Source organism: Enhydra lutris, unplaced genomic scaffold, assembly GCF_002288905.1.
Source record: "Enhydra lutris kenyoni isolate GAN:26980312 unplaced genomic scaffold, ASM228890v2 scaffoldscaffold34, whole genome shotgun sequence".
Classification (NCBI taxonomy): domain Eukaryota; kingdom Metazoa; phylum Chordata; class Mammalia; order Carnivora; family Mustelidae; genus Enhydra; species Enhydra lutris.
In genome coordinates, this window is record NW_019154118.1 from 4,430,704 (window position 1) to 4,446,312 (window position 15,609).

A 15,609-nucleotide genomic window follows, 5' to 3' on the forward strand; every position below is an offset into this window, starting at 1 on the left:
ACACCAGTGAAGTGGTCTGTACCATGGAAACACTGGACCACATTCTGGCATCTCAGGGATGTGTCCAGTCAGCTTCGTGGACATTCTGATCCTAAATCAAACTCTTCGTATTAGAATTGATAGGCATTAACTATGCTTCACGTCTAAATGATGGTTCCTTTTGTATTCAAAAGAAATCGTTGCCCCAACAGTAGGCATGAGAGAAGCTACGATATGTTTGCCTCTTGTTGGCACAGTTTTTGGTTGGAGTTTGCCTGAAGGTTCCTTTAAACTTCTGGGAACTAATGGCTATAATGATGAACCCTGCTAACATCATAGAGAAAGCTGAAGATGAGTAATCATAAATAGCTTTATACAAATTATATGCATCCTGTGCCAAAATAAAAAGGATAGCCACATTGCTAGCAGAGCTCCTGGGGACCAAGATGGGGAAGAAAGCTGGCTTCACACGACACCGGCACATTCTAACACCGGTCAGTTCTACTGTCAGGTATTCGATCTTCCTGTAGGTAATTCTGTCTGGGTAGATTTCAAAGCAAATATATTTGAGGACTGTCTGAAAATACATCTCTACTTCTGCCTTCTTTTCCTATTTATTTGAGAAATGGGGAAGATAGCATGAAAGGGGTTAGAAACCAACTCTCACCCTTGAAGATCCAACATAAAGACTACCTGCTCTGTGAGGTTCCCTCTAAACCACTGGAAGCCCCAGTGATCTGTCCTTTCCCTGAATACCTCTAAGATTTTGCATTTTACTATATACCATACTGACTTGCGTTATTAGTTACCCATTCATGATCCAGGAACTTGTCTCCCCAATGAGCTACCAGGTCCTGTGTTGTTGTTGTTGTTGTTGTGTTTTGTTTTGTTTTGTTTTAGGATTTTATTTATTTATTTGACAAAGAAATAGAGAGCACAAGTAAGCAGAGCAGCAGGCAGAGGAAGAAGGAGAAGCAGGCTGTCCGAGAAGCAGGTAGCCGAATGCGGGGACTGGATCCCAAGATCCTGGGATCATGACCTGAGCTGAAGGCAGCTGCTCAACCCACTGAGCCACCTAGGCGCCCCTACCTGCCAGGTCCTTGAGGACAAGGACTGCTCAATTCGTCCACATTACCTATTCACAGTGATTGAATACAGCAGATGTTCAAGGTATCTGATTGCTTGGGTAATGCTACCAGCAAATAACCCCCAAGTCCCAAATATGATTTTGTTACAGAGTATGTGAAATATAAGGAAAAAATCTATCTCTGTATAAACTTTGTACGCCTTGTGTTCTGCAATTCCTGAGAACAAGGTACACGAGCTGTGTATTGGGGGCTGCAGGGGGGCCCCAGGAGGGAGCGGGGTAAATGTTAAAATGTATCAAGCCAATAAAAAAAATGCCCGCATGGGATTAAAACAAACTGGATTACTGAGAGTTTGCCTAAACAGTAAAAAATGCTGGCCGACTCCATTTAATAAAACTAGAAGTCTCAGTCTTCGAGGGTTACTGCCTGCAATGCCGCTCTGTGCTCCACACGGCTTTGGGAACTTAGCCCACCCTTCAGCACAGCTTCTTCAAGCAAGAGTTTGGGAGACCACTTTCCGCTGGTGGTGTCACGGCCGATCCTCACCACCAGGGGGAGCCGCGCGCAGCGCCGCTCGTGGGGGCGCGCGGCCGTTCTCCCAGCATGCCCCGCTCTGCCGACGTCGACCCGGAAGTTGTCGCCGGCAGCCGCCGGCCGGCAGCCGTGACAGAAACCCGGCGGCTGATTGCAGTCGCCCGGGGAACCGAGCCTGGGGGAGAGTTCCTCAGAGGGCGGCGGCGAAGACACTGTTGTGTCCCCTACAAATCGGGGTTCGGTCCGGGCGCGACCCCCCCAGCGGTGTATGACCCGGTGTTCGGCGTCTGTAAGTGTTGGGTGAGGGGCGCCGTAGGCCCTGCCCCGCCCTCCCCAGGCAGTGCAGAGGTTCTCCGACCTCTGCATTATGAAGGCCTCGGAGTCTCCGAGAGCGGCGTCTCCGCTGGAAGGGGCTGGAGCGAGGGGGAGAAGCGCAGCTGCCTCTGTGGCTTTGCAGTGCGTGTAGGACTCCGAGGACCCAGAGTCCTGCCCCGGTCCCTGAATAGCAACCCAGATAGCCTTGTCTCCGTACAGTTAACGCCCCATTCCCGAACTCAGGTGAAGTAGAGGGCGATCGACCGTCTGGGTAGCCATCTGCCCTTTTCAGCCATGGAGGCGGCGACAGTGTCCTCGTTACAAGAGGCTCCAGCTGGGTCGAGCTGGAACCTCAATAACCTGCTGAGTAGCCGGAAGCTGATGGTTGTGGGGATTGTGCTCGGCTGGCTCCTGGTCATCCACTTTCTGGTCAATGTGTGGCTCCTATGCCTTTTGTCCGCATTGCTAGTGGTGCTGGGAGGATGGCTGGGCTCAAATGCCATTGTGGGGGCTTCAGGTCGATTGCACCTGGAACGCTTCATCCCAGTGGCCACCTGCCCTCCAAACCCTGAGGCAGAGAGGCAACTGGAACAGGAGATCGACCGCACCATCCAGATGATTATGCGGGACTTTGTGTCATCGTGGTATCGCACTGTGAGCCAGGAGCCAGCCTTTGAGGAAGAAATGGAGGCTGCCATGAGAGGGTTGGTCCAGGAGCTCCGGAGGAGGATGGGCATGGTGGACAGTCATGCTCTTGCACAGAGGGTTCTGACTCTCTGCGGTTGTCACCTGCAGAGCTATATTCAGGCGAAGGAAGCCCTGGCTGGGAAGCAGAGTGGTACCGTTGAGCCCTCCCAGCTCTGGGAGGCTTACTGCCGAGCTGCTGCCCCACATCCTGCTGTACAGAGCGTCACCACTGAGGTCACCTATACACGTGGCATTGTAAATTTGTTGCTTCAAGGACTAGTGCCAAAGCCCCACTTGGAGACCCGGACCGGTCGCCATGTCGTGGTAGAACTCATTACTTGCAATGTAATCTTACCACTGATCAGCAGGCTGTCAGATCCTGACTGGATCCACCTTGTACTTGTGGGCATCTTTTCCAAGGCCAGAAATAATCCGACAGCGGTGGTTAAATCGACTTCCCCAGCCAGTGCCCTGGAAAAGCCCTCAGTGCCCACATCTCTGCCACTGATTGTTGAGGTACAGAGCCTCCCGGAAGTGAGAGCCCCTTCTCCAGCAGCAGCGCCAGTGCTACTAAACTGTAGTGAGCCAGATGGGCCTTCCCACCACTCCCCAGAAGTTGAAGAAGGCCGTGAAGCAATAGAGGGAGAACTGGGTGGCATGCCAGAAGAGAGAAAAATAGGAAACAACTCATCTCATTTCCTGCAGCCAGATATTCGAGGCCCTTTGTTTTTATGTGAAGACACAGAGCTGGAGTCTCCATTGTCCGAGCTGAGCAAGGAAACCATCATGCTCATGACCCCAGGCAACTTCCTCTCTGACAGGATCCAGGATGCCCTGTGTGCCCTGGAGGGTCCCCAGTCTCTGGAGTCTAAGGATATTGAGGGATCTGAAGGAATTGAGGGAGCAGAGCCCGAGGAGGGTCCAAGAACAGAAACAGAGACAGGGCTGCTAGTCTCCATGCTGACTTCCTGCCCAGAGATCCACATTGACACAGCAGACAAGGAAGTGGAACAAGGAGATGTCACCTCTCTTACAGCTTTGCTGACAGATCCAGAAAGGACCTGCCTCCCACGACCCTCAGGCTTAGAGAAGGATCTCACCAATGACGTGAGCTCTGTGGATCCTAGTCTGCCACAGGTTCTGCTTTCCTCTTCTCCAACCGGTCCTCTCACCTCAGCCACCTTCAGCTTTGAGCCCCTGAGCAGTCCAGATGGCCCAGTTGTCATCCAGAACCTTCGTATCACTGGTACCATTACTGCTCGAGAGCACAGTGGCACTGGATTCCACCCATACACACTCTACACAGTGAAGGTAACAGGATTAGAATTACGGTCGGTCACCCACTCTGGGCTGGGAATGGGTTTGGAGAGCAGAGCCAATGAAGCTAGTGTTCTGAAGGAGAGAGGCTACTCTTCATTTACTATGTTCAATTCAGCAGTCTATATGTGAATGGTCTGAAGATCATTTGTAAAGCAGAGTTGGTATCTTTAGTTGGTATCTTTAGTATCTATGCAAACAATCCTAGAATCTCAGGGTTCTTAGGATACTGAGGCTCATATTTTTCAGTGGTTCCAATATAGAGGCTTGTCCAGAAATTCTCTTTCCGAACCTCCCTGTTAATTTCTTTTTTTCCTTTTTTAATTACTAGTATCTTTTGTACTTTGTTTAGGAAATATATATATACTTATATACATACAACGTCTCAGAAGGTGTAACAGCTTCCTCATTCCCAGAGGTGTTTAAGCACAGAAGTAGGAACTACTTGGCAGAGATGATACGAAGGGGTTCATGTATTAGATGGTGAATTCAGTTACAGCAGCGGCTCCCTGAAATGCGTTAGGGTAGACTGCCTCCCATTCACCAGAAGAGGGTATTTTTGTAAATTCTCATTCAGCTCTATCAGAGCCTATCGGAATCTATTTAAAAAGAAGCCCAACTGATTTTTAAGAAGTAGCCAGGTTTGGAAATATATGTGTGTTGTTAGTGTCACTCAGGGAGCAGACCTTTCCACAGAAGCTCCCAGGTGCTCCAGGATTGAGAGCCCCACCCTGAATTCTGTCTGGGTCTCTTACCCAGGCCTTTCCTTTGCCGTGCTGGTCTGAGGGACTACTACTTTGCTTATGTCAGTTCATGATGAATACTTCGCTCTGACTCTAGAAAATTTTAATACAGTCTTAAACCCCACCAACAAAGAGATCATTTGCTCCATCACTTGTCCCACAATATAATACCTCCTCCAAACAATAATGGTAACCTACCCCTAATGAGAACAAGTACATACATAGTTCTTGCACATCATTTCATTATATCTTAACTACTCTGTCAAAAAGTCTACCCTGCACTGAGTTGCACCTTTCATGCTGCTCAGGGTGTTTGCTCTGGGGGAACATTCAGTACGAGTTCTCTTTTCCCACATACTGGCCCTCCACACATATGAAGACAGGGAACTTTGACCCCTTACAACATCTCCAGTATTCATGTGACTTCCAATCATACAGATGATATGTGCTTAGGGAAAAAAAAAAAATTAGCTCCAAGAATAATAATTAATCTGCCCAAAGCAAAACAAAAACACATGTTCCTCTAATGCATTCCAGGCAAACAAGTGATTTTATTCATCAGCTGTTTTGGATTATTTGTTCTTTCCCCTAACTAACATAAATAATCACTGGTCAAGTATAATGGCAAATGGTTATCCTTTTATAATGTCCAACCTATAATTTAGGAGTGAAAGAGGTGCTCTTGTACCTTCTGTCTTATACTCTTTGAGATTCGAAAAATATTAATATAGCCATTTTTTTAAAAGATTTATTTATTTCAGAGAGAGAAAGATAAGTGGGTGGAGCAGAGGGAGAGGGAGAGACCATCACAAGCAGAATTCACTCCAAGCGTGGAGCCTGACGCAGGACTCGATCCAATGGCTGTGAGGTCAAAACCTGAGCTGAAACCAAGAGTCGGACCCTTAACTGCCTGTGCCACCCAGGAGCCTTATAGCTGTTTTATAAGTAAAGAAAGTGTTTGTAGGAAGGGGTTTTGAGGGGGAAAGAGGGAATGGAGAATAGCAAAACTCATTTCTCTTTCTGGGCCACATATGTTAGGGAGCACATCTCATTCCTTAATTCAGCTATCCTGGGAATTCAAGTTATTTATTGCAACTCAGAGCAGCAGTCGGATCTAGTAGGTTCAGAAATGGGGCACTTGGGTGGCTCAGTAACAGTTAAGCTTCTGCCTTTGGATCAGGTCATGATTCCAGGGTTCTGGGATTGAGCCCCTGCCTAGTGGGATTATGCTTCTCCCTCTGCCTGCCACTCTGCCTACTTGTGTATGAGTCGCTCTCTGTCAAATAAATTTTTAAAAAGAAAAGGAAGAAATAAAGAGAATAGAAACTTTTCCCTCCCTTTACCTCTACTGTGCTCTTACTTTGTGGCCATTGAGCTGATGCCCTAAACAAATGTGTTCATTCAACAGTATGAGACGGCCCTGGATGGTGAGAACAGCAGTGGCCTGCAGCAGGTGGCCTACCACACTGTGAATCGCCGCTACCGCGAGTTCCTGAATCTACAGACTCGTCTGGAGGAGAAATCAGATCTCCGAAAGTTCATCAAAAGTCAGGAGTTTCCCCAGCCCAGACTGCCTGCTTGCTTTACACATCTAGCCCCCTGATCTGAGAGGCTGGAGGCCTATTAGTTTGTGAGGAGGGATAGAGGAGGAGAACACAGCAACAAGGGGCCTGTGTTCTGCCAGTTTGCTTTCATATGTTTTGGGTTTTAGTGCTGGATAGCACTGACCACACTCTTTCTGAGGCACTTCTTTGCCATTTAATGCTTTGTTCTGTGGCCCATCTAGTTTAAGCTTAAGAAACTTTCACATTTCTACGTGTGTCCGTGAGGTAGCGTAAGGAGTTAAATCAACTTTTCCACATGCATGCAGACATGGATTGCTCTTAAATATTAAAATAGTATCCAGAAATACTTGCCATCCTTCCTTTAACAACCAGGCTTTTTGTGTGTTTGCTATTTGACACCCATAAGGCACAGAAACAGTAAGAAAATGTAATAAAATTTACTCTAAAAATAAGCTAGTAAGCCAGCTACTTTGTTAAAAAAACAAAACAAAACAAACAAACAAAAAAAAACCTACAAAACTGATGATTACCCAAATAAACCTTTTAATAAGTTTAGGCATAAGTTGGGGATTTCAGTAATGCATTTTATTTCTTTCTTTTTGTTTTTTTTTAAGATTTTATTTATTTATTTGCTAGACAGAGATCAGAAGTAGGCAAAGAGGCACGCAGAGAGAGAGAGAGGAAGGGAAGCAGGCTCCCTGCTGAGCAGAGAGCCCGATGGAGGGCTTGATCCCAGGACCTCAGGATCATGACTGGATCCGAAGGCAGAGGCTTTAACCCATTGAGCCACCCAGGCGTCCCTGCATTTTCTTTCTTAATAATAATAGTTACCACTGAACTGAGCTTGAAAACTTTTACCAGGTTCTCTTCTAAGTACTTTACACATATTAGCTCACTTAATTCTCTGAACAGCTTATGGGATAGATAACTGTCATTATCCCCACTTTACAGAGAGAAAAGTCAAAGAAGGATTAGGCAACTTGCTGAAGGTCATTCTCATAGTAGGGATTGGAGCTAAAATTTAAACTTGGGCAGCTGGACTTTAGGGCCCTCATTTGTAACTCCTGAGGCATAAGGCTTCCTCTACCTTATCCTGAATGCTGATAACAAGAGTAGACTGTATGTACTATATCCTTTGGATATATTTGGAACTCCCTAAATAAAAAAAACAAAATAAAATATTAGGAATATATTCAACCATTCTGTTTTCTTATGTATCTTATGTATGTATCTTATATGGAATATCTCTCAGTAAATGTTAAGTGAATGAGTTTGTGTTTTTGTTTTTTTAAGACGTGAAGGGTCCTAAAAAGCTCTTTCCGGATCTTCCATTTGGCAACATGGATAGTGACAGAGTAGAAGCCCGAAAGAGCCTCCTGGAATCCTTTCTAAAGGTCAGCATCCTTCTGTTTTGGCTGTGTTCTCATTCTCATTTCCAAGCCAACCTGGAAAGACCTGGGGACCAGAATTTCTCTTTGAAATCCTTCTTGTGTCTTTTGCAGCAACTCTGTGCCATTCCAGAGATCGCTAACACTGAGGAGATGCAGGAGTTCCTTGCTCTGAACACAGATGCTCGTATTGCCTTTGTCAAGAAACCATTCATGGTGTCCAGAATAGACAAGGTACCAGCAGGGCCACTGTGCTCAGCTTTAGTTTCTCACCAGAGTGTATGCAAGGATTAAAAAATAAAGGAGTTTTGGGGGTGGGGAGAGACAGCAGAGAGGAGTCCATGGAACGTGGATGAGAATTTTTAAGACCTGTTGCATATATTGGTTGGACCATCACTTTGCTGAATTATAGTGGGCAACTATGACACTATATATGTACACACATCTCCAAGGCAATATTATGACATTGTTATTCAGTGGAGGAAGTTAAGGATAGATCTGTACCTCCATAAATCGGTGGTGGCAGAAAAGTCTCCTGGAGGTAAGGATCATTCCTGGTGTTGGTCACTCAGGAAAAAGAGCCCCAAGACAGGACACTAAGCTGGATTTAGACTGGTGTGGTGACTCTCTGTTGGAGAACAGAGCATGGAAAGAATTATACTTTTTTTAAGAGGTTAGCTCAGAACCTTTGGAGATGGTAGGAGGAGGGCATGTGTACAACACATTATATCCTGTAAGCAGTGATTACCAGCTGATTTTAGAGTCTCCAGGGCACAAGTCTGAAGTTTATGTTTATCCAAAAATGGCATGTGTTTAAAAAGGTTAGAAACCACTGACTCATTGCAGAAGGTGGGTCTCTCTCTAGATTTCAGGGGATAAAATGAAAAAGTGGAATATCATGGTAGGGATTAGGAGACATTCATTGCTATGAAGAAAAAGCTGCAAACTGAAAAGGGAGGGATGAAGTAGAATTCCCAGAATTCCATGAGGATGTGTCCATCCACACAGATGTGTTCACTCACTGACTTACCAGCCACTTACTGCTTCCCTGGTCAAGTATGAGCTTGACCATGAACAGGACTAACTGCTGGTGATACAAGAGTGAACAGAGCAGTTAAGAACCCTCCCCACAACTACAATTTTGTAAGCCTTGAGAACAAGTTAAATTTTCTAAGCTGCATTATCTATTCATGCTGTCCTCTTGTTTTTTCCCTGGTTTGTTACCCCTGTGCTTTATCGTCATCTTACCCCACCACTTCAGCCTTGTCTCAGCTGTGCTAGCTATGTTCTTTGTAGAGGATAAACACAGGCATGAATTAAGGAAGGCGTGATGCTGCTGGAAGCCAGCAGTGTTAATTAGCAAGGAGCACCGAAGGAAAAGTAAAGATTTCTTTTTACTTCTTTGGTATTTTAGGGTTTCATTCGTGAATTTTCCTTTTTAGCACATATCTATGTGCCGTTTTTCCATTCTGAAAAATATACACAACTCTTGCTCTTCAGTGAGGATTGTTTTATTTGGTCTTTACGACTAGTTTATATCAACTCTTATCAATTATTCCTTAATTTTGACATGAGTAATTTTTGTTACTCTTTCTGTAAAGAAGAGAAATTGTGTGAATTAACTGAAAAAAACAGTTCTTTACTCTGTGAATTACTCTGAGCATGTTAATATTATATATGCTTCTAGAACGTATTTCTTATTTGATAATCTTTACTCTTTCTCTTTTCCATATATTCCTACCTATATCACTTCCATTTATTCATATCTTAGTGAAAGTATTATTGATTTGGAAACTAAAAATCATTTCTTCATATGCAAGAAAAGAAATTGAAAAATGAAAAGTATTTCACCCGCCTGCAGAACTCCCAGCTTTTTATTTATCTCATTGTTTGTTTTGGCTTCTTTTCCCATGGCATTGTTTGTCTTAACTCTGTGAGGAAGCAGATTTTTATGGCCACCGAGAAAAGGGGGGATAGTTGCCAGGAAATCTGTCTGGTATCTGACTATGCTGATGAAAAGGCTCCACTAGCTAGCCCGGCTATCTGCTCATCTTCATTGCATAAAGCACCATGAGACAACTGCTCATTTGGTGGTTTCTGTCTGACCCTGCACCTCTGACCCCTGCAGATGGTGGTAAGTGCTATCGTGGATACACTGAAGACAGCATTTCCTCGCTCCGAACCCCAGAGCCCCACAGAAGAGCTGAGTGAGGCCGAGACAGAAACCAAGCCCCAGACAGAAGGCAAGAAGCCCAGCAAGTGAGAAGCCCTTCGGTCACGCGGGGACCCTTTCCAATTCTCAGGATGATTGCCAGTCCTCAGCCAAAGTCTATCCCCACTTTCTGGCCCTAGGAGAGAGGAGATGGGTCATACATACCAGTTTTTATACAAAGCCAGACCCCACACTCCTCAGTGCTCATCCCAAAGGAGCCTGAGATCCAGCATAGGTATCCCTGCTAAATGGTTGTCTTGCCATGGGAACCCAGGGCTTAAACTGACCATGGAGTTTTGACTAGAAGGAAAACTGTAGAATATGGATGTTCTCCTTTTCTATTTTCCTGGAAAATTGAGATGTTTCTTTCCTATTAAGAACTAAGACTTATAACTGATCTCTGTCATCATTTCTGGAAATCTTAGCTCAGAAGATGCACATACTAGCAATAAACAGGAAAGGGCCAGCATGGACACATATAGGGCCTATTTTAGGCTATTCTGTCCTGCACTAGGGTCCCACATTTACCCTTCCAAAACCAACATGTGGAAGGGAAGGGCATCACACTTACCCCTGACTGCAGACTTCATATCTGTACCTGGACCATTATGAAGAGAAAGAGTGAGTGAGTGAGTGAGTGAAAGAGAATGTGTGTGTGTGTGTGCGTGTGTTGGAGGAGGGAGAGGGAAGGGTGGAGAGTTTGTATGTCTGTTTCTGTATGTCTGCCTGACTCTCTTTATCTATGTTCGTGTCTCATGGACCAGCAATAACAGTTTTTAGCCTTTTTTAACTGAGCCCATATTTTGAAGGATGACTGTGATATCTGTGCTTATAAGAGCCTTGAAATATGAGGTTAGCACTTGTGGTCCTTCCCTACTTTTATTTGGAACACTGGGAGAGTAAGTGGATGTATGAAAAGGGCACGAACAACGGCAACAAAAATTTTGGTTTATGCCACTTGTCAATTTAATCTCCAACAAATTTTTAATGAGTAGATAGTATATGCTAGCCATTTTTTAGCTTGTGGGAATACAACCAGGATAGCTGGCCCCTATTTTACATTAGCAAAAGCCTTTTCACAAATGCATTGTGGACATAGCTTAGTGCAGTGGTTGCGCTATGTATTAAGAACTGCCAGAATGTATATCATTTTGGGAATTTCAGGACCAGGTCTCTCCTGGCAACTCTGATCATAGTAAGCTCCCAAGAATAAGTATGGGTGTTCTTGTTTTAAGGTATTAATACTTGTCAGCCCTTTGTTTGGAGATCAAAGCCATAAATTATGTTGTTTCTGCTCTTTTGTGTCAATACCAGGTCCAGATTGAGGTTCTCCTCCAGTAAGATTGCTCCAGCACTGAATATCACTGAGGTACCTGAGAAGATTCTCTATGGTCTCCAGGAAGGCAATGTGGTAAGAAGTTCCTAGATAACTCCTGGAATTAATAGCTGGGATGTTGATCCTGCAGTTACATTCTCCAAAGTCAGGAGAGATAAAGGTGCCTTGCTAAAGGACTTAACCAGCATCTAGATCTCTAGTTTTTATTCTAAACTCAAGGGTCATGGGCTTATAATAAAAGATGGCAGAATGAAAAGGAAGGCCAGTTCCTGGGAGAGAATAAAGGACCCAAATGTATTTGCAGTGAATGAGAATACAAAGGCATTGTTTTACTTGGGATTTAGGTAGAAAGTGAAAAGTTTCCAAAGGTGGCCACAGAGTTAGTTGGGTTCTATACTCATGAAACTTAGTGCAGGGAAGGAATAGGAAGAAGCTGAAAGGCTGTGGTTACTCTCCTATTTTCTTCATTCTTTATGTGATACGACACTGGCACTTTCTTCAGGAGTCAGAAATCCTATCCACGTCTGTGATGGAATCCTTTATTGAAAAACAGACAAAGTTATTAGAAATGCAGCCAGCAGAAGCCCCAGGAAAAGATCCAGAACAAATCCCTAAAGGTTGTATGGATGGTTACTTGTCTGATGCAGCTGTGCCCACCCACGATCTCCGTAGTGGTGATCCAGGTACGTGACAAGATCTCTGTTCCCACAGAGAAGGGAGGCAGGGTGTGACAGTCAGGATTCATTGATGTAATTTCTTTTGTGTTCAGATAAGCAAGCCATGTGTTAAACACCGGTGTTTGAGGGACTGTGCTGAGTCCTGGGATACAAAGAAGAATTTGACACAGTCCCCAGAGCTGAGTCAAACAGGAGCAGGGGACAAAAACAGGGAGTTCTGGTCCAGCAAAATAAGATCCATGATTATAATATTATCTTGTTATTTTTGCCATGGTTTGGCATCTTTGGACTCCCTTGACCTACGAACTTTCTTTTGTGTCTTTGGTACCCCTTTCCTGGTTTTCTTTCTACCTCTCTTGTGATCTCTTCTCAGTCCCCTTTGTTGGTTCCCTTAGTAGCCTTCCAGAACTTTATTTTTGGCTCTCTCTTCTTACTCTGTATACTCCCCCTGAGTGATCTCATTTGTACTCTTGATTTTAAGTCTAACATGTGCTGACGAGTCCGAAATACTAGATGTCATATTTCCACTTGCTTACCAGAAATCTCCACTTTGATGTACCATAGAGCAACTGAAGCTCAAGATGGAATTCTCCCTTTTCCCTGGATCTTTTCCTTCTGTTTTATTTACTACCATAACAAATGACGCCACCCGGTTCCCCAGCATAGAGCAGGAAGGGAGAAGAGGTGAGGACAGGGAGATTTGCTTCTCAAAAAAAAAATGCAGGTTTTTTTTTTACAGAGGAAGACTTGGGAGCCTTGGGTATTAGTATGTTTGCTGAGCTAGAACTTATAAAAATAAGTTTTCAGTTCCACTAAGATAGTCTCCCACTAAAAAGAAAAGATCATAAAATCCTGGGGGAAAGAGGGGAGAAAAAAACTGATTTCAGCATTGTTTCTCAAGTGTACTTGAACAGTCACCTGACCTCTGCTTTATGGACCTCAGCTTAACTGTGTGAAAAAACCCACATATCTCACTGGTTAAGTAAATGAAGTGTTAAAACAGCAAAAGCATCAGAGAGCTGTAGGAAGTTAAAAATAAGAGAAAGTCAAGCCTGTAAATTTTGAATATCATATCTCTAAGGGTATAGTTTATGTGTGAGGTTTTCTTCTAGTCCTGAGAAACAAAATGCTCACATGGTGCGAAACAGCGTTTTCTTCCAGAGGACTCTTTCTCTTCCCTCTGTTTCCTTTCTTATTTTTTACTGCTATGACAGGCTGTCACCACATGGTGGCAGCTCTAGGTAAATGCTAAACCTGAGAAAATCATAAAATCCAGAAGGGTGGCTAATGCTCTGCATGGTACTGTTTCCCAAGGAACTGAATATCCTGTCTTTGAGAAATGACTGGAAATAAACATACCAGTTCCCATGCTCCCTTGAAATGCAGTGCAGAAAAAAAAATAATAATAATTATATATATATATATATGTATATGTATATATAGAGGGAGAGAGAGAGAGAGAGAGATATTAGATGGGATTAAGAAAAAAGTAGGATTTGGTTCTCAAAGATTCATCCAAATCTGAAGTTATTAATGTCCTAAAGAGCCCTTCAGGGAAGAGAGCTTGGGCAAGCTGGCTGAGACAATACCCTTTGGTCCTAGACTAACAAAATTATTGTTGATGATTAATTATGATATTAATCACAGCAGTAGCACCAGATTGCTGAGATTCATTCTGGAACATTATGTATTCCAGGGGACATCTCCTAGGAAGCAAATCACAGATGACATGGGGCCCCCTGAAAGGGGTTAAAGAACGGATGCTTCCATCCATAAAGTACATCTGTTCAGGAGACTTCAGCTTAGCATGGGTGTGAAGTCACTTGTGGTCTTTCCAGTCTTTGAGAGAGGAAAGAAATCAGTCATTGTTATGGCATATGTTACCAAAGGTGGAGTGTTCTTCCTCAAACCACTTGTTACCTCAAAACCAAAAACTAAAGCCTTCTGGATCCCAACCCAGTAGCTCTGTGTAATGGAGATACTTTCAAAGCAACTTGTTTACAGGGGAATGAATCCCAAAACTTTCCCCAAATCTGTTGCCCACAACATTTCTATGATGCTTTGTGGAGGCCAGTGGAATATAAGAATGGAAGAGACTGGACCTTGCCAGTTTCAGTTAGTCATTATTTGGGAGCAGTTACTTGGAATAGAATGTATTCAGTTCCTGCTGGGGAAGTACAAAAGAAACAGAAGCTAGATAGGCAAAATAATTATGTGCAAAATCTTTTAGAAAGATAAATATTACTGAGTGACTAAGGAATATAAACAAAGAATTATAAAGAAATACAGAGCCTGTCACTGAACTTCTTAGATATAAAATAAACCATCTCTTGATTTGAGTACAGAAGAATTACAGAAATACAAGATGATTGATAAAACGGTGAAGACCCGGTGCATTGAAATATGTTCCTCCAGAATGGGTCTCTTCTGAGTTACTTTTTTTTTTTTTTTTTTTTTTTTTAAGATTTTTTTTATTTGAGAGACAGAGATCACAAGTAGGCAGAGAGGCAGGCAGAGAGAAAAAGGGGGAACCAGCTTCCCTGCTGAGCAGGAGCCCGATGCGGGGCTCGATTCCAGGATTGTGGGATCATGACCCGAGCTGAAGGCAGAGTTTTTAACCCACTGAGCCACCCAAGTACCCCCTGAGTTACTTTTGATGCCTTTTCATTCCCCAGGAGCAGAGACAGAGCTAGCTGACACAGCCCTAGATCTGCTCCTCTTGCTGCTGATGGAACAGTGGAGATGGCTATGTACAGAAAACATTCAGAAAGTTCTTCATCTTGTATTTGGGACCTTAGTTCAGAGGTAAGATGGCAGAGTTCTTCATCGTATTAGAGTCTCAGATTGGACAGGGGTTGGATATGATGCTGAATTCTGCACTGGAGAGGGAAAGTGTAGAGTCCAGGAAAGCTGCAGTCATGAGGAAAGACAGAGACTCTGTCATAGGTGCAGAGGGATGAAGACTGCCTGAAGAGTACCAAAAGGCTTGTGTTAATCACCTCAACGTCTAAAGTATAAATGGGTCTGCTTCTGTAAGACTTCTGGCATAATCCACTGAGTTACACTGTCTGTAATCTTAAAACACTTCACCTCAACTCTTCCTAATCGGGCATCAATTCTCCACCCAGTTATACCCCCTAGACCTATACCTTCCAACTTGTTGCAATGGACATTGCTCTTCACTGACAGTATATATTTACTGTGATGATAAACAATGAGACAAGGAGAAAACAGATCAGATCTCTGAAAATAAAGATTGTTTTCTCCAAAAGGTGTGTAAACATTCACAACTAAAGAAGTATTTACACAGGATGGTAAGGAGTAAAAGTATTCTTGTATATAAAACATGGACTGTGATCCCAATACCACTTGCATCTCCTAAAAGATCTGCATATGGATGGAGTTTTTAGCTGCTGACTTCCTAACCATGAAACTGACACAAACTCTGCTAAACTCAGGATGGTCAGAGACACAGTCTCAGAACCAGACAGGTATACACAATGCTTGTGTTTTGACCATTCTTGTTTTGATTTCTCCCTTTTGAGACATCCTGACAGATCCGAAAGTAAGAAGTCAAATTCTGGACGTCTTCTGTTAGCATGTGGCTCATGATAATAGGTCACTCCAAAAAGAAAAACTCTTTTTAAAAACAGAATTAATGTGTCCATTCTACGAGTAGAAAATCCATTAACAAGGAGCAAGTAAAGCTCCCCTCCCACTCTCAGAGTTACTTAAGATCAGAGAAGCTTCAGGAGCTTAATAATAAAA

At 43.7% G+C, this 15,609-nt stretch overlaps 1 protein-coding gene across 3 annotated transcripts in view; it reads left to right on the forward strand.

Moving 5' to 3' along the window:
• Window positions 1-1,716: 1,716 nt before the first annotated feature.
• Window positions 1,717-15,609, forward strand: part of LOC111153805 (sorting nexin 19) — a 40,646-nt gene continuing 26,753 nt past the window's right edge. Inside the window, exons 1-8 of one of the 3 annotated variants that reach the window (XM_022513048.1) lie at window positions 1,717-3,914; window positions 6,072-6,210; window positions 7,522-7,622; window positions 7,731-7,850; window positions 9,745-9,875; window positions 11,143-11,239; window positions 11,667-11,847; window positions 14,517-14,646. In XM_022513048.1, coding sequence (XP_022368756.1) covers window positions 2,211-3,914; window positions 6,072-6,210; window positions 7,522-7,622; window positions 7,731-7,850; window positions 9,745-9,875; window positions 11,143-11,239; window positions 11,667-11,847; window positions 14,517-14,646 — 2,603 coding nt within the window. In that variant the 5' untranslated portion in view covers window positions 1,717-2,210. The remainder of the gene's footprint in view (window positions 3,915-6,071; window positions 6,211-7,521; window positions 7,623-7,730; window positions 7,851-9,744; window positions 9,876-11,142; window positions 11,240-11,666; window positions 11,848-14,516; window positions 14,647-15,609) is intronic. The other 2 variants (XM_022513050.1, XM_022513049.1) reach the window with 2 other exon arrangements.